Source organism: Blennius ocellaris (genome assembly GCF_963422515.1).
Source record: "Blennius ocellaris genome assembly, chromosome: 10".
In the NCBI taxonomy this organism is placed as follows: domain Eukaryota; kingdom Metazoa; phylum Chordata; class Actinopteri; order Blenniiformes; family Blenniidae; genus Blennius; species Blennius ocellaris.
In genome coordinates, this window is record NC_137659.1 from 985,717 (window position 1) to 999,925 (window position 14,209).

A 14,209-nucleotide genomic window follows, 5' to 3' on the forward strand; every position below is an offset into this window, starting at 1 on the left:
TAACGTCTTTTCGGTTCAACGGCAGTTTGCAGCTTGTCCAGGAGTTATACCATTAGTACGATTGTAAACAACCCCCCCCCCCCCCAAGAAATACCCGGGGCTTGTTGATTCGTTAAAGTTTATTTACGATGTGCAGCACAGTTTTGACTACAACGTCTGACAGCTGATTTGACATTCAAATAAAGAGAAAAGTCTCACAGGATGACGTTACTGTTGCTTCTATAGACGTGAAACGCGTACGGAAGTTTTCTAAAAAAGTTGCCTCAAAGTTCAAGTACTGATCCAAGAATGAACTTTACTACATCGGGCCATCAAAATGAGTCGATGTCTAATAGTAGAAGCTCTCGGATGACGCGGATCTGCAAATGGGGGAAAATACGGCTGAAGTTAAGGAACTTTAAAAAAGGAAAAAGTTGGATGGTGGAGGATTTGCCTCGGGGATGAATAACGCATCTCTCATTCCGATCCGGTTTTCACTGGAGCGTTTTGTTTGTCTTGAACCTCCTGCAGCCTCCAAAGTGTGTATTTATACATTTCGCAAATTCCTCACATCTCATTTTGACGTGTTGACCGTCGCGATCGAGTCTCGTTCCAGAAACGCTTGTTTCACACCCTCTCGCTTTGCTTCCGCTCCTCCGTTCGTTACTCCACGTCGGTTGGATCCCACGTGACGTGCCTCCCGTCGTGTAATCCCGCCAGAGCGGCCATATCCGAACCGTCCAGCTGGAAATCCAACACCTGGAGACAAACGGGAAGTGTGACCTCTGGTGGAAAACTCAGAATATTAATATGTGTCGTTTCTCGACAGTGTTTTGAATCATTTCTAAAGGTTCTGTTGTGTCCAAAGTGTTTAGACCAGGGGGGGTGAAACTGATTCCAGTTGAGGAGCCACATCAACCTGATCTGACCTCTGACCTCTGGAGGCCCAACAAGTGAAACGTCACATATTAAACTGCAGATCTGGACAAATGTCAAAGTCTTTCCTCCTTTTGATCCTTTTGTAACTGCAAGAATTTGCCAGTCTATTCTGAAACATACATATTAAAGTTAATCAGATATATTTGCAACAAAAAAAATCCTCAGTCACCTGTATCTGGATATATTTTTATTCAGGATTAAAACAATTTGTCATCATCTGGAAATTGTTTTGAGTTTACGTGACGAAAGCATCATTTCACATAAATTGGACTCATTGTTTTATTGTGAAAGGCGTTGCGTTATGTGTCCTCCACAGATTGCATTAATGTCGGAGGTCAAATTCTGACCGAGGGCGGTTTTGAATGTCGTTTTTGACAATCTAGTGTTTTTAGATCAGCCCCTGTCAGTTTTCATATTTATACTTAAAAAATCTCATGGCGGCCGGATTAGATCCTCTGGCGGGCCGGTTCTGGTCCCCGGGCCTCATGTTTGACACCCCTGGTTTAGAAGGACTTATAACTGCACTCTGTGTCTGATCGGTTAAAAACAAGCCTTCTCTGATGGACTCCACAGTACCTGGGCGTTTTCTTGCACTCTGTCCTTCTTCCTGGATTTAGGTATCGTGACCACTCCGTTCTGAGAACAAAAACAAAAAAGAACTTGTGTCATTTTTTTTACACGGAATCTGGATCGGAACCAGGACTGGGCGTCACGTGAGCCACGTGATGACCTGGATGCTCCAGCGGATGCAGATCTGGGCCGGCGTGCGCCCGTGCTTCTCCGCGATCTGGCAAATGGTGGGGTCAGTGACGGCCTGGCCTTTAGCCAGAGGACTGTAGCCCTCGAACACGACCCCCTCGTCAGCGCAGTACCGGATCAGGGCGTCGGGCTGCTGGAAGGGGTGGTACTCCACCTGGGGGGGGGGGGGGGGGGGTCAACCAAGCAACAATGTGTTGGCAAGCAGTTTGACTCGGTCCACTCTAATACCACCAACTGTTTAAATGCCAGGGTTCAAGCTGTGAACAAAGAAGAGTGAAAATGATGATTCTGTTACAACTTTGCTTTCAGAAATATTTCTAATGTCGACAGAATATAATGTCAAGACACTGTAAATCAGGGGCGTCAAACTGATTTCAGTTGAGGAGCCAGAGCCACCCTAATCTGACCTCTGGGGGGCCGAACAAGTCAAACGTAACATATTAAGCTGCAGATATGGACAAATGTCAAAGTCTTTCCTTCTTTTGATCCTTTTGTAACTGCAAGAATTTGCCAGTCTATTCTGAAATATACATATTAAAGTTACAACACACACAAAAACCCTCAGTCAAATGTATCTGGATATCGTATTTTTATTCAGGATTAAAACAATTTGTCATCATCTTGACATTTTTTTGAGTTTACGTGTCGAAAGTATCATTTCACATAAATTGGACACCTTTATTGTGAAAGGTGTTGCGTCATGTGACCTCCACAGATGCATTAATTAATTCTGACCGAGGGCGATTTTGAATGTCATTTTTGCCAATCTAGTGTTTTTAGATCAGCCTCTGTCACTTTTCATATTTATACTTTTATAAAAACAAAAAAATCACATGGCGGCCGGGTTAGATCCTCTGGCGGGCCGCTTCTGGCCACCGGGCCGCATGTTTGACACCCCTGCTGTAAATGATAGTTTTGGGGATTTTGATGTGAAACCAGTCAACCCAACATAATTGGTGCCCCGTGTGAGGAGGGCAAAGTCGACTTCCCTTCACATTTGTGCAATATCACTCTCATTTTAAGCAACAAGAGTTTGTTGCTCCTGCTGGCTTTTCAGGTTGATCTACCCTGCAGAAACTTCTAGTACTTTTAAGCGTTCGAATGACACATTTAATGCAACCTACCATTAAATCGTTAGTCAGAGCACTGTGAAGTTTTGTACCTTGCTGTTAAATCGAAAATTCCGGCACGAGTTAAATTTTAAAAACCACTCCCCTAACTGATACTGCCAAACATTTTCGTTAATGTATGATGGCGAGCAAATTTATATTCGTCACTTTCTGCCCAAATCTGTGCCTGTTTGTGACACTGTTCTGTGTAAATGAAGATTCCTTTGTGAACCTAGAGGGGGAATATATTTAGTTTCTGTAAAAAACAAACAAACAAACATGTAAATGTGGCCTAAAAGCTTTTTTTCCTGAACTCATAAACAAATTCAGTCCAGCTGAATGCAATTAAGAGATAAACACTATAATTAGTTGCTATGGTAATGACTTTGATGATTCTTATTCATTTAACCATGAATTCAAATTCCAAATTACTAGTTTATTATACACCAATATATATCATTTCCTGTTAAATATGATCTGATGCACATCATATTTAATTTCTTAGTGAACCTCTGATCATTATTCATTATTATCAACAGCCAAACTGTCCGAGGCAGAACCAGTGTTCCCAACCGTAGAGATGTACAAGTTGACATTTCTCCTGTGACGGATGTTCGTCTGTGACGATTCCTGCAGAATAAATACATCGAGTATTTTTATTCAATTTAATCTCCCGACCTGGTTGACGTGCGGCATCACGCTGCAGTCGTCCTTCAGCTGCTCCAGGTGGTGGATGAGGAAGTTGCTCACTCCGATCGACCGGCACACTCCTGCCATGAAACGTTCGGTTGGTCAACCCCGACAGGTGTCGCATAGAATGCTACCCCCCCCTATTATTTCCTTACTGTGTATGTGAGGTGGTATAACGCTACGCAACACAGCTTGTGTTTTCCCCTGAATTTGTAAAGAAATCTGTTGTTTCCATTGATGCTTTTTATTCATATACGTGGGCACGCTGTGTTTATATATTTTTAGTGACTTAGTGTGGGTTGGGAATTAATTCTATAATAGAAAAGTGACATCGGCCAGTGACCTTCTTGGTAAAGCTCCTCCAGGGCTCTCCAGGTGTCGGCCCTCACCTCCCGGTTGGAGCCGCCGGGCGTCGTCGGCGCCGGCCAGTGCATCAGGTACAAATCTGAAACACATGAGATTATTCAACATAATCCAGCGCATTCAACGTTAGTAAATGTGGGAAAATAAAAACCATGAGCTTCTGCAGGTACAGTGCTGTAGTGCAGTGTTTTTCAACCACGGTGCCGCGAGATACGTAGAGTCAGGTGAGCCGTGGGAAATTATCCAATTTCACATTTTTTTCTAAAAATCATTTGTTCTCAGCAGTGTGTTGCAGAGTAATCATGTATAAATACTCTTCGCCACTAGAGGGCAGCACAGAACTTTGCCGGTGAAATGTAAAGTGACAGACGTCAGTGTGGTTCATCTCCACCTCCTGCTACCATCTTGTATCAAAGTACTGTGTCAGTGACAGTGATGGAGAAGTTTTTGAAAAGGAAGAATGTGAACCAGGATCTCAGCTCTTCATCCATCAGGTCCAGGTTTCACACTGACGGAGTCACTATTAAAAAAAAGACATTGGGAAATACTTTTTTTCTGTATTTACTTGATTCCTGTTGATAAAACTTTGAGAACGACTTTATATTGTTAATAGAGGCTGCAGAGTTTACAATTTTAACATTTCCGGGTGGTGGTGTGACTCCAGATTTTTCCAAACAAAAAAGTGTGATTGGCTCAAAAAAGGTTGAAAAACACTGCTGTAGTGGACGGCGAAGCGCTCCACGGTTTGAGTCCGGGTGTTCGCTGCCCCCCCGTGACCCTGAACCTCCTACCGAAGTATTCGACGCCCATCCGCGAGCAGGAGTCCAGGCAAGCCTTCCTCGCCGCCGCGTAGCCGTAGTTCCCGGGCCACAGCTTGTTGGTGAGCCACAGGTCCGCCCGCGGCAGCCCGCTCTCCCTCACCGCCTCGCCCAGCTTCTCCTCGCAGCCGTAGTGCTCGGCCGTGTCGATGTGGCGGACGCCGCAGGCGGCGAGGGCGTGAACGACGGCCTCGTGGCTGTAGCCCCCTCTGGTGCTGGACGTTCCTGAGAGGGGAGAGAGAGAGAGAGAGAAGAGGGGGGGGCGAGCGGTGAGATGACTGCTGGTTGGAACCTGTGTCGTTTGCGTTGTTTTCCTGGCGCCGCCGTTTTATAATTCCTCCGTCACCGAGTGAATCTTGAAAAATAAATCTTAAAAAATAATAAAAATACATCTTAAAAAAATTTACAAAAATAAATCTTAAAAAATAATAAAAATACATCTTAAAACAAAGTATAAAAATAAATCTTAAAAAATTATAAAAATACATCTCTAAAAAATATACAAATATAAATCTTAAAAAATTATAAAAATACATCTTTTAGTATAAAAAAGTATTAAAAAAAATATTTTTAAAAAATCCATAAAAAAAAAAAAACAATCATTCAAAAGAAATAATCCAAAAAAACACTCCCTGCAAAATAAAATACACTCCCAATCTGATATTGTATTCAAGAAACAAACAATCAGCAATGTTAAAAAAAAAAAAGTAAAAAAATTTGATTCATTTGAGTAAAAGTTTGATTTGAACAAACATGAAAAATTATGGTTCTCTTTGGGGTTGTTTTTATTGTGTGTCTTATTTTTGTGTATATTGTACATACTGTACAGAGAATGCTTAAAAATCTGTAAATATTTAGAATGAACATTGTGTAAAGGTACTGAAAGGCAAGTAAGGGGCAAATATAATAAGAGTACATTTTCTCTGCTGCTCCTTTTCATTCAAAATGTGTTGAACTGGAAGTTTTTGTGACGAAGACTGGGGTTTTTTTCAACTTTTGAATGAAATGAAGAATTACAACAACAACAAATTTACACCAGTCTGTTATTTTGTAAATGTCCAACTTTCTAAATATGAACAGTTTTATAGATTTTTTTGTGCCATGTATGAACAGTATTTACAATATACAAACACAAACATTGCAGCTTGTATCTGTGACAACCAGCATATTATCACAACTTTTGATTTGCACAGTAACATAACAGTGGTATTAATGCCTCCAATGATTTCTAAACGCCTGATATCCAGATTGAATGACGTTAAACTCACCTAATCCAAGAATTGGGATGTTCAGGCCATTAGACAGGGAAACAGTCGGAACGTCGAACGCCGATTTGAAAGACATTTTCAATTTAACAATTGAAATCTTTGCGGTGACGTCTTGCTACAGTCCCGTCTTCCCTTACAAACGCCCCTGATCTTTAATGGTTGAAGTTTGAACTCTGAGGAGAAGTATTCCCTCCCCAAAGTCCAACATTTACAGTCTCTGGTTGCATGAAGATGTGTCTTCAACAGAAAACCCAGACCGCCACCGCGCGTGCGCCCAAACAAAGATGGCGTCCGTCACGTAATATCATCAAAAAAGAAAAAAAAAAGAAGAAGCGAGATTTAAGTATGTACGTGTGACATTTGAGCACACTTAATGTGGTTTCCGAGGCTAAACGACACCGTTTAACCTCATTTCGTTAAGTTATTTGCAGTCGTTTTCTGGTTCGATGTGTTTTTAAGTCGCGTTCTACTGGCTTCTCTTTCCGCTTTAGACTCTCTGGTCACACGGATCCAACATGGCGACCACGTGACCTGGAGCCGTTCACCGCTGCAGGACGAGGCGAGGACTCGTTTATTCAAAGTAAAAACAAAGTGATTATCTACCATGCCTGGGGGAATGCAGTCCGTTCTCAATGCTGCTTCGTGTGTTTTACATCTGGGAACCACGTTAAAGTCTGCAGAGGTTGTTATTATTATTGTTTAATAATAAACGCAAGCAGGACTTTTTTTTTCTTCCTGACTTTGAGTGCAACAAATTGAAAATGTGTGATAAATGCTTGTAAAATTGCAGCTTTACTTGTTTATCAATTTTTTTTCATACATTGTTTACGTCATCCAGCTGTGCCTGACCGAATATTAGTTTCGTTGATAAATGTGGCGTCTTTGAATCATATTGTGTTTATTTGACTCAATTATGTGTTTCTACTGAGATTCAGGGTTGTTTTTTGCACTGCAGCTGTTTGTCATGTTCAGGACACACCTCTGATGGTGATTTGTTTTTGTTTTTTTAACCTCTCTGAAACATCTGGTTTAAAAAGAAGAGTGAAATGAAGCTGCTGCAGATTTTATGCAAATAAATTCATCTAATTTAAGGTGTGTTGACGCTTGAAATGATGTGAAACAGGCAGGGCAGGTTGGAGAAGATGTTTTAAGAGGACAAAGGTTTATGTATTACGCCAGATCAGACATAACTGAGATTCAGACGGTGCAAGAGCAGCAGGACGGAGCAGAGACGCAGCAACGTTTTCCTTCAGTAGATAACAAGAAGAAACGAAATCCTCATTGGTTTTTTTTATTTCTTTTTTTTTTAAACAGAAAAAGAAGTCCAGTTTGGAGGAACCTTGATTTCTGGGAGCTTCTTCTGAAAATGAGGTGCAACACACACACACACACACACACACACACACACACACACACACACACACACACACACACACGTTCTGGAGACAAAATGTTTTTTATTGTCGGTGACAACTTCCAAGTTTTATTCCATTAAATCTACTTTGTGCTTTTAATATTGGCGAGAGAAAGAAATGTAAGTCTAACTGCTTTGAACTGTTTAAATTGTTGTTGTTTTTTTAAAAAGGGCAGTTTAAAATAGCTTTTTGATTAAATCTCCCCGATGACGTTTGTACCTAACCTGTAGTGGATTACTGAGGCCCAGGTTAGGATTCGCTGTGACGATACAGTGAAATGCAGCCGTTCTATTCAGAGACGAAAATACAAAATATGCAAATACTGCAGGCGTTTTGTTTCAAATGTCAAAGCTTCGGGCTGTTCAGTTAAAAAAAAAAACAAACACTTTAGTGTTTGTTCCACAGCCTGTTTGCGCAGAGGCGTCGCCGTTTTCACAAACGAGGATTCTCTTCAAGCAGCCGTGACGTTTTGTGACCGAGCGCAGCAAGTTTGAAAATGCGTGATCAGAAAAATAGGATGAAATAATGAGGCTGCTGCAAACGTATTTGTTTAATTGGAGGTGCGTTGAAGCAGCAGATTGTGTGGAACCGGCAGGACGGGTTGGAGGACATGTTTTGGTGGAGACAGGTTTATTCATGTCACACGTCAGGAATCAAACCAAATCAGGAGCAGGAACTAAATCCTCATCTGCTTTTCTTTTTTTTAAATCTATTTTTTTCTTAAATGCGTCCAGTTTGACGTTTTCTAGGTGAAGTGTGAAACAAAGGCTCTTTACATATTGACATTTTTTTTTTTTTTAATATTGTTGTTTTATTCTTTCTAGTTTTTGCGCTGCCGGTGTAGCGGTTAGCTCTCCAGCCTCACAACAAGGGAACCCCGGTTCGATTTCAGGAACTTGTGCGGTTTTCACGTTCCTCCGGTGGCGGTTTGAAGTAGGCCTGAACAATAAACCCCCAAATTATAAATTTTTGCATCATGTCAATATGTTCTGTTTATAAAAAAAAAAAAAAAAAAATTGGTTTTGAGTGCCTGTCCCTTTAAGACGTAGGTATTTAATTAGTATTTTCTTCATTTATCTTCACACAGTGCAGTTCTACGGTCCTTTAAAGTGGCAATAAATAGGTCGTCCTGTCAGTATGACTGCTACCTGCAGGGGGCGCCATGGAGTCGTTATCCTCCATTTACCGCAATGGAGGCGAACTGACTAATACATCCTGATATTGATTCGAGGCCACATCGCCCAGGCCGAGTTTGAAGTTCCCGTGTGGATGAATCCGCTCTGTTTCTTTGTTCCTTTGTTTGTTTGTTGTTGTTTTGTTGTTGTCGTCGTCTCCTCAGACTCCAGCTCCGCCCCTGCCTGGCGCTCCGCCCCTGCCCGGCGCTCCGCCGCCCCGTCCACCTCTGGGCGTTCCTCCTCATCGTCCTGGTCGGCGCGGTGCTGACGTCCCTGATGCCGGGACGTCAGAGAGACGGCGAGGGCGAGGACGGCGGCGACTACGACGGCGACGGCAACGGCAACGACTACGACGACGACGACGGCGACGACGACGACTACGACAACCTGGAGCCCAAAGACGCGCTGCGCAGGGTGGCGCTGCGGCGGGGCCTCCCCGTGGAGGGGGAGGGGGAGGCGGAGCACGAGCAGTTCACCGTGGTCATGCAGACGTACAACCGCACCGACGTCCTGCTCAAGCTGCTGAACCACTACCAGGCGGCGCCGCGGCTCCGGCGCGTGGTGGTGGTGTGGAACAACGTGGCGGAGCCGCCGCCGCGCTCGCTGTGGGACTCGCTGGGCCCCCACCCCGTCCCCGTGGTGTTCAGGGAGCAGACCGCCAACCTGATGAGGAACCGGCTGCAGCTGTTTCCCGAGATCGACACCGACGGTTCGGGCGTTTCCACGGCTTCCACGTTCCGCCGCCGCCGCCGCCGTCGACTCCTACCGATGATTGTTTATGTTTCGTGATTATTTAATCGGTTTCGTCCTCCGAGAAACAAGTTGGTCCCTCTTCTGGTTCCATCCCGGAAGACGTCCCTCCACGTGTTCCCAATGGAGCCGTTGCTTCATAAGAGTTGTTGTTTTGTTTTTTTTAACCGCTACCAACAAAATACCGTAATCTCCGCGACTTTCATTTCTGGATTTTTTGTTTTTTTGCGGCTAAACGAGCTTCATGCTGCTGAAACATTCAGGCCACATTTAGGCATACCTGGATTTTCACAAAAACTACGTTTACAAAAAAAAAAAAAGAAGTTCATTGATACAGACCCGCCTGGTTCACAGCTGCTATGAGCAGCCAGACCTGTAGGGGGCAGTGTCACGAGAAGCATGACGCCACGGTGGCCAGTCACAATCCTATATATATATAAAAAAAATAAATTACGCACAGAGTTTATCCATGTTTTCGGGAATCATCGTTTGTAGCGAGTCGTAGCTGCATTTATGTGTAAATGCATGAAACGCAGAGAAATATCCCATTTTTTTTTTTCCAAATACTCCGGTACGTGTAAACGTGGCCTCGTCACATCAGGACAATTGAAATTACAAGTAGACCAGGTTGAATTGCTGGTAAATCGAACAAACGGTCATTTAAAGCCTTCAGATCAGTCGTTCTGTGTGAAAACGTCCCGTGGTGGTGGTGATGCGTTCAGGTGCATCACGTAACTCCGAACTGCCGCGACGAACGATCGTCTTCTTATGATTCACAATCGGCAAATGACTGAAAAAATACTTTTATCAACAGAGATAAAAGCCCTCAGTGCTTCTCTCTTTCTCTCTCTCGCCCCACTACAAGTCATGTTTAAAACTGTTTTTAAAATTTTTTTGAATGATTTTGCGACTGATGGTTTCTAACTGAAGTTTTGTTTTTCACGATTTAGCCGTCTTGATGTTGGACGACGACACGCTCGTCAGCTTTCCCGACCTCAGCTTCGCCTTCTCCATCTGGAAGGTACGACGACGAAGGCGGCCGTGCACTTTTGGAATGTTCCCCGCCTCGCCGGGTTCTAAAACGTTCTCCGGTTCCGGTTCCCGCAGCAATTCCCGGAGCAGATCGTGGGATTCGTCCCACGTAAGCACGTCTCCGGGCCGGGGGGAGTCTACAGCTACGGCAACTTTGAGATGCAGGATCCAGAGTTGGGCGGCGGCGACAGGTAGGGCGAGCTTCTGTTTCCTCGGGACCGACGGCTCCTCGCGTCCGGGCGTCGTCGTGGCGACGCCGGTGGAGCCGGACACAAGCAAACGCAGAAAAAGTCGTTCAGTTTCTGAAAGCAAACGATGAACTGAATGAGGTTTTCCTAATATGACCTTTTTCCCTCCACATATACAACCTGTGTGTTTTTGTGCGAGTCGTCTTATGGAAGGATGATTTGATTTCCATTGAGTTTCTGTCGTTCATTCATTCAAAAAAAAAATGAATGTGTCCAAATAATGCGACAACAAAAAATATGTAATTAAACTAAATAACTTGGCGACAATAACTGTAGAGTATCCTTCAGGTGGAATTTTAGCTTCTTATTGAAACAACCACAACAACTATGGATTTACTAGATTATTTTCATCGTCACACTGATTAGCAATATATTTTACATAATTTTTAAAAATGTTTCCATTGGTGCAATATTTGCAGGCGTTTGTGGGACGAACACATTAATATCTTGACAGTCGTACGACATCCTTCAAGCCTAAAATTGCACACAACAATTAACACATTTTATTAATCATATCAAACATAGAACATTTTGAAAACATTCCCCGCACCTGGAACGACGCCCCAGAAGTTTAGAAAGTGTGTCCTCTCTCTCTCTCTTTTAAAAAGTGTGTTGCTCCAACCTGCCAATCAGAAATCAAACCCTATATAGTGTCATCGGGGGGTTTTAACCAATCACAATCAAGGTAGGCTCCTCCCCCTTTGACTCCTCCCACAATGGGGCAGCTCTGCTCTGGCACATGGCGCCACGAGAGGAAGTACTTCCTCCTCTTCCCATAGATGGGCGGAGCCAGTCCAGCTCACACAGACACAGCAGATTCTGAATGTAGCTCCTGGGATCCGATGTTCTAATGGAGGGAAACTCGAGGAGCTTTGAATACGAGGTTTCTGGACCGACGAGACCCAGAGGAGGAGGTGAAACGTGTGGTTTGGGTCCTGTCCTCCCTGCAGATACTCCATGGTGCTGATCGGCGCGGCGTTCTTCCACCGCGGCTACCTGCAGCTGTTCCAGCAGCAGCCGGACGCCGTGCACGCCCTGGTGGACCGGACGCAGAACTGCGACGACATCGCCATGAACTTTGTCGTGGCCCTGGAGCTGAACGGCCAGCCGGCGGGCGGCCGCCTCTGCCGGCCGTCGGGGGTCTTCGTCCGGCCGGTGGACTTCAGGAACCTGGAGAAGGAGGCGAGCAGCGGCTACCTGGGCATGTGGCACCGCGCCGAGCACCTCCTGCAGCGCTCCCACTGCCTCAACCAGCTGGCGCAGATCTACGGCGCCATGCCCCTCTGCTTCTCCAACCTGATGGTGTCGCAGTTCGGCTTCCCGAGCTACGCGAACCACAAGCAGCGGTGCTGAGGTTCAGGCGAACGCCTGTCCGTTTACACCGCTTTATGTATGAGACAGAGATCAAAGAGACTTTCATCTTTTTCTATGAGGCTTTGTGTATTTCTGTTTGTTTTTGTACGGTATCACCTCTCTCTCTGGGCGTGCGTTGCAAGTAAAATGTGATTTTTTTTTGCGTGTGTGTGAAGAAAACAGGGTTAAATCGAGTATTTTGGATATTTTAGAAGTTCTATGCACACACTGACAATCATTTTCACGGATGAATTTATATTTTGAAAAACGTGATTTGAATAAACTTTAGTGGATAGCTGGAGACAACAATGTGAAATGAAACATTTCTTTCTATATTTTCACTTCTATTTATGCATTTCTATGGTTCTACTTTTGTGTTTTATTTCCATTTTTTTTTTTTAACGCTAGTTGGATAAATTAACATGCAAACTCCCCCAAAAAAGTAATTTCTTTTGTGCACAGAACCGTTTTTTTTAAGAAACTTTTCTTTCTTTGTACGCAAAAATCACATGACGGCGTGATCACAGCTGGAGAACAGCAGTAAGAAAAAGCACAAGTAGAGATTTAGTTGTGAAATGAGAAAACTCAAAATGAACATGCAGGAGTGTGTTATTCAAAAATAAGCTTTTTAAAATCATCTGAGCCGCTCGAGTTGTTGAAACTCCTCGTTCATTGATGACAGTATGAAAAGCACAGAAACATCATTTAAATTTATGAAATCAGCTTTTTTTTCCAGACTGGTTATGATATAATTTAAATAAAAAAAACAAAAAACAAAACCGTAGGAGGTAGGAGGTGAGATTTATTCTGGCTTCTCATCCGGTAACAGGTTTCATTGATCCACAGTCGCTCTGGTCGGGCAACAAGTTCAATCAGCGCCACGATTTTCACTCATATACTCGAGTTTTATACCAATAATAGTGTAATAATGACGAGCAAAACCTCAACAAGAAGGCCGTTGCTGGGCTAATCCCCCGCCGGAGGGCTTTATATTTTCTCACAAAGCCAGCTCTAAGGCAGCACACTTGGTACACTAGAGGGTGTTCCATGGGTCCTAGTAGATCATTATGTAGAATCTGAAAGGTCTTCTTCATAAGCTATGTCAAAATACGTCTCCAGAGCCCAAAAGGTGTTTTTATGCACTTAGTGACCCTGTGACCTGATATGCAAATTAGGTCATGGTCACCATGGTGCCCCTTCTCCCCAGGTGGAGTGTCCATGCGTGAAGTTTGGTGACTGTGGGCCCAGGGGTTGCTGAGAAATGAGGAGAAATGTTTATATGAAAATACATGTATTGTGCAACCATGACGAGCAAACTTCAGACCCTACCAATCTTCAAGGTCAAGGTCAAGGTCAGGTCACTTGGTATGATGGAGGGTGTCCCCAGAGTACTAGTAGGTGTGTATAAAATTTCAGAGCCCTAGCTCAAAAACCTAGGCCTCCAGAGCCCAAAATGTGTTTTTAAGCACTTCGTGACCCTGTGACCTACTTAATATGCAAATTAGGTCAAGGTCACCATAGTATCCCCTCCCCCTCTGAGATGTATCCACATGTGAAGTTTGGTCACTGTGGGCCCAGGGGTTGCCGAGATATAGGTAGAAACGTTCGAACGGACAGACGTACGGAGACTGTTTCAAGATCCCCCTTCTAATAAGTTAATACTCTTGTAACGCTCTTGTTGCTCAATTCTGCTTTTCTTGCTTGATTCTTCACTTCTACATTTTAAACTCGACTTCCATCGGACTGCCGTGTGAACGTGATCGGGCCCCAGAGCGCAGAGGTAAATAAGAACGCCACACAGGTTGCCAGATGTGACTCGGTGTTTCCAGCTTAAACCAGGTAAAAAACAAACAAACAAAAAAAAACACACACCTCAATAAAAACTGGCCCAAATCTGTGTAGAAATCATGTTAAAACTACTAAAAGTGTGATGAAGAACACGCCATAAACACACAAGTGCATGAAGTAAAGTTAAAAGGTAACACAATTTGGCTCCACAATTCGGGGAAAACGCAAAATATCTGGCAACGCAAGTCAGATCCACTTTCATCTGGTTGTTAAAGGAGTCGTTGTACAAAATCCACTTTCTAAAAGTTTCCCCAGCAGTAAGAATCGTCTCCACACCTGGAACGACGCCCCAGAAGTGAAGAAAGTGTGTCCTCTCTCTCTCTCTCTTTTAAAAAGTGTGTTGCTCCAAGCAGCCAATCAGAAATCAGAAAATGAAACCCTATATAGTGTCATCGGGGGTTTTAGCCAATCACAATCAAGGTAGGCTCCTCCCCCACTTTGACTCCTCCCACAATCAGGCAGC

The 14,209-nt window shown here is 43.8% G+C and overlaps 3 protein-coding genes across 4 annotated transcripts in view; 1 reads left to right on the forward strand and 2 right to left on the reverse strand.

The window, feature by feature from the left end:
• LOC308135371 (uncharacterized protein) overlaps positions 1 to 14,209 on the reverse strand; it is a 432,222-nt gene that overhangs the window by 129,501 nt on the left and 288,512 nt on the right. The gene's annotated exons all lie outside the window — the stretch shown is intronic.
• Positions 246 to 6,001, reverse strand: LOC308135075 (glyoxal reductase; the record flags this gene model as incomplete). Its single annotated transcript, XM_080502948.1, has 7 exons — positions 246 to 738; positions 1,495 to 1,554; positions 1,649 to 1,831; positions 3,465 to 3,556; positions 3,820 to 3,921; positions 4,631 to 4,882; positions 5,926 to 6,001. 7 exons carry the CDS (start codon positions 5,999 to 6,001, stop codon positions 643 to 645), a joined length of 861 nt encoding a protein of 286 aa, XP_080359074.1. The 3' UTR covers positions 246 to 642.
• On the forward strand, positions 6,949 to 12,222 carry extl2 (exostosin-like glycosyltransferase 2). Its single transcript, XM_080503514.1, has 6 exons — positions 6,949 to 7,017; positions 7,240 to 7,296; positions 8,680 to 9,224; positions 10,216 to 10,286; positions 10,373 to 10,488; positions 11,496 to 12,222. Exons 1-6 carry the CDS (start codon positions 6,992 to 6,994, stop codon positions 11,896 to 11,898), a joined length of 1,218 nt encoding a protein of 405 aa, XP_080359640.1. The 5' UTR covers positions 6,949 to 6,991; the 3' UTR covers positions 11,899 to 12,222.

Excerpts from the sequence above, each read along its gene's own strand:
- extl2 (XM_080503514.1), top strand. The coding sequence starts at position 6,992 with ATGCAAATAAATTCATCTAATTTAAG. Across the intron at positions 10,287-10,372 it reads TCGCCTTCTCCATCTGGAAG|CAATTCCCGGAGCAGATCGT; the intron begins GTACGACGACGA and ends CGGTTCCCGCAG. Across the intron at positions 10,489-11,495 it reads GAGTTGGGCGGCGGCGACAG|ATACTCCATGGTGCTGATCG; the intron begins GTAGGGCGAGCT and ends TCCTCCCTGCAG.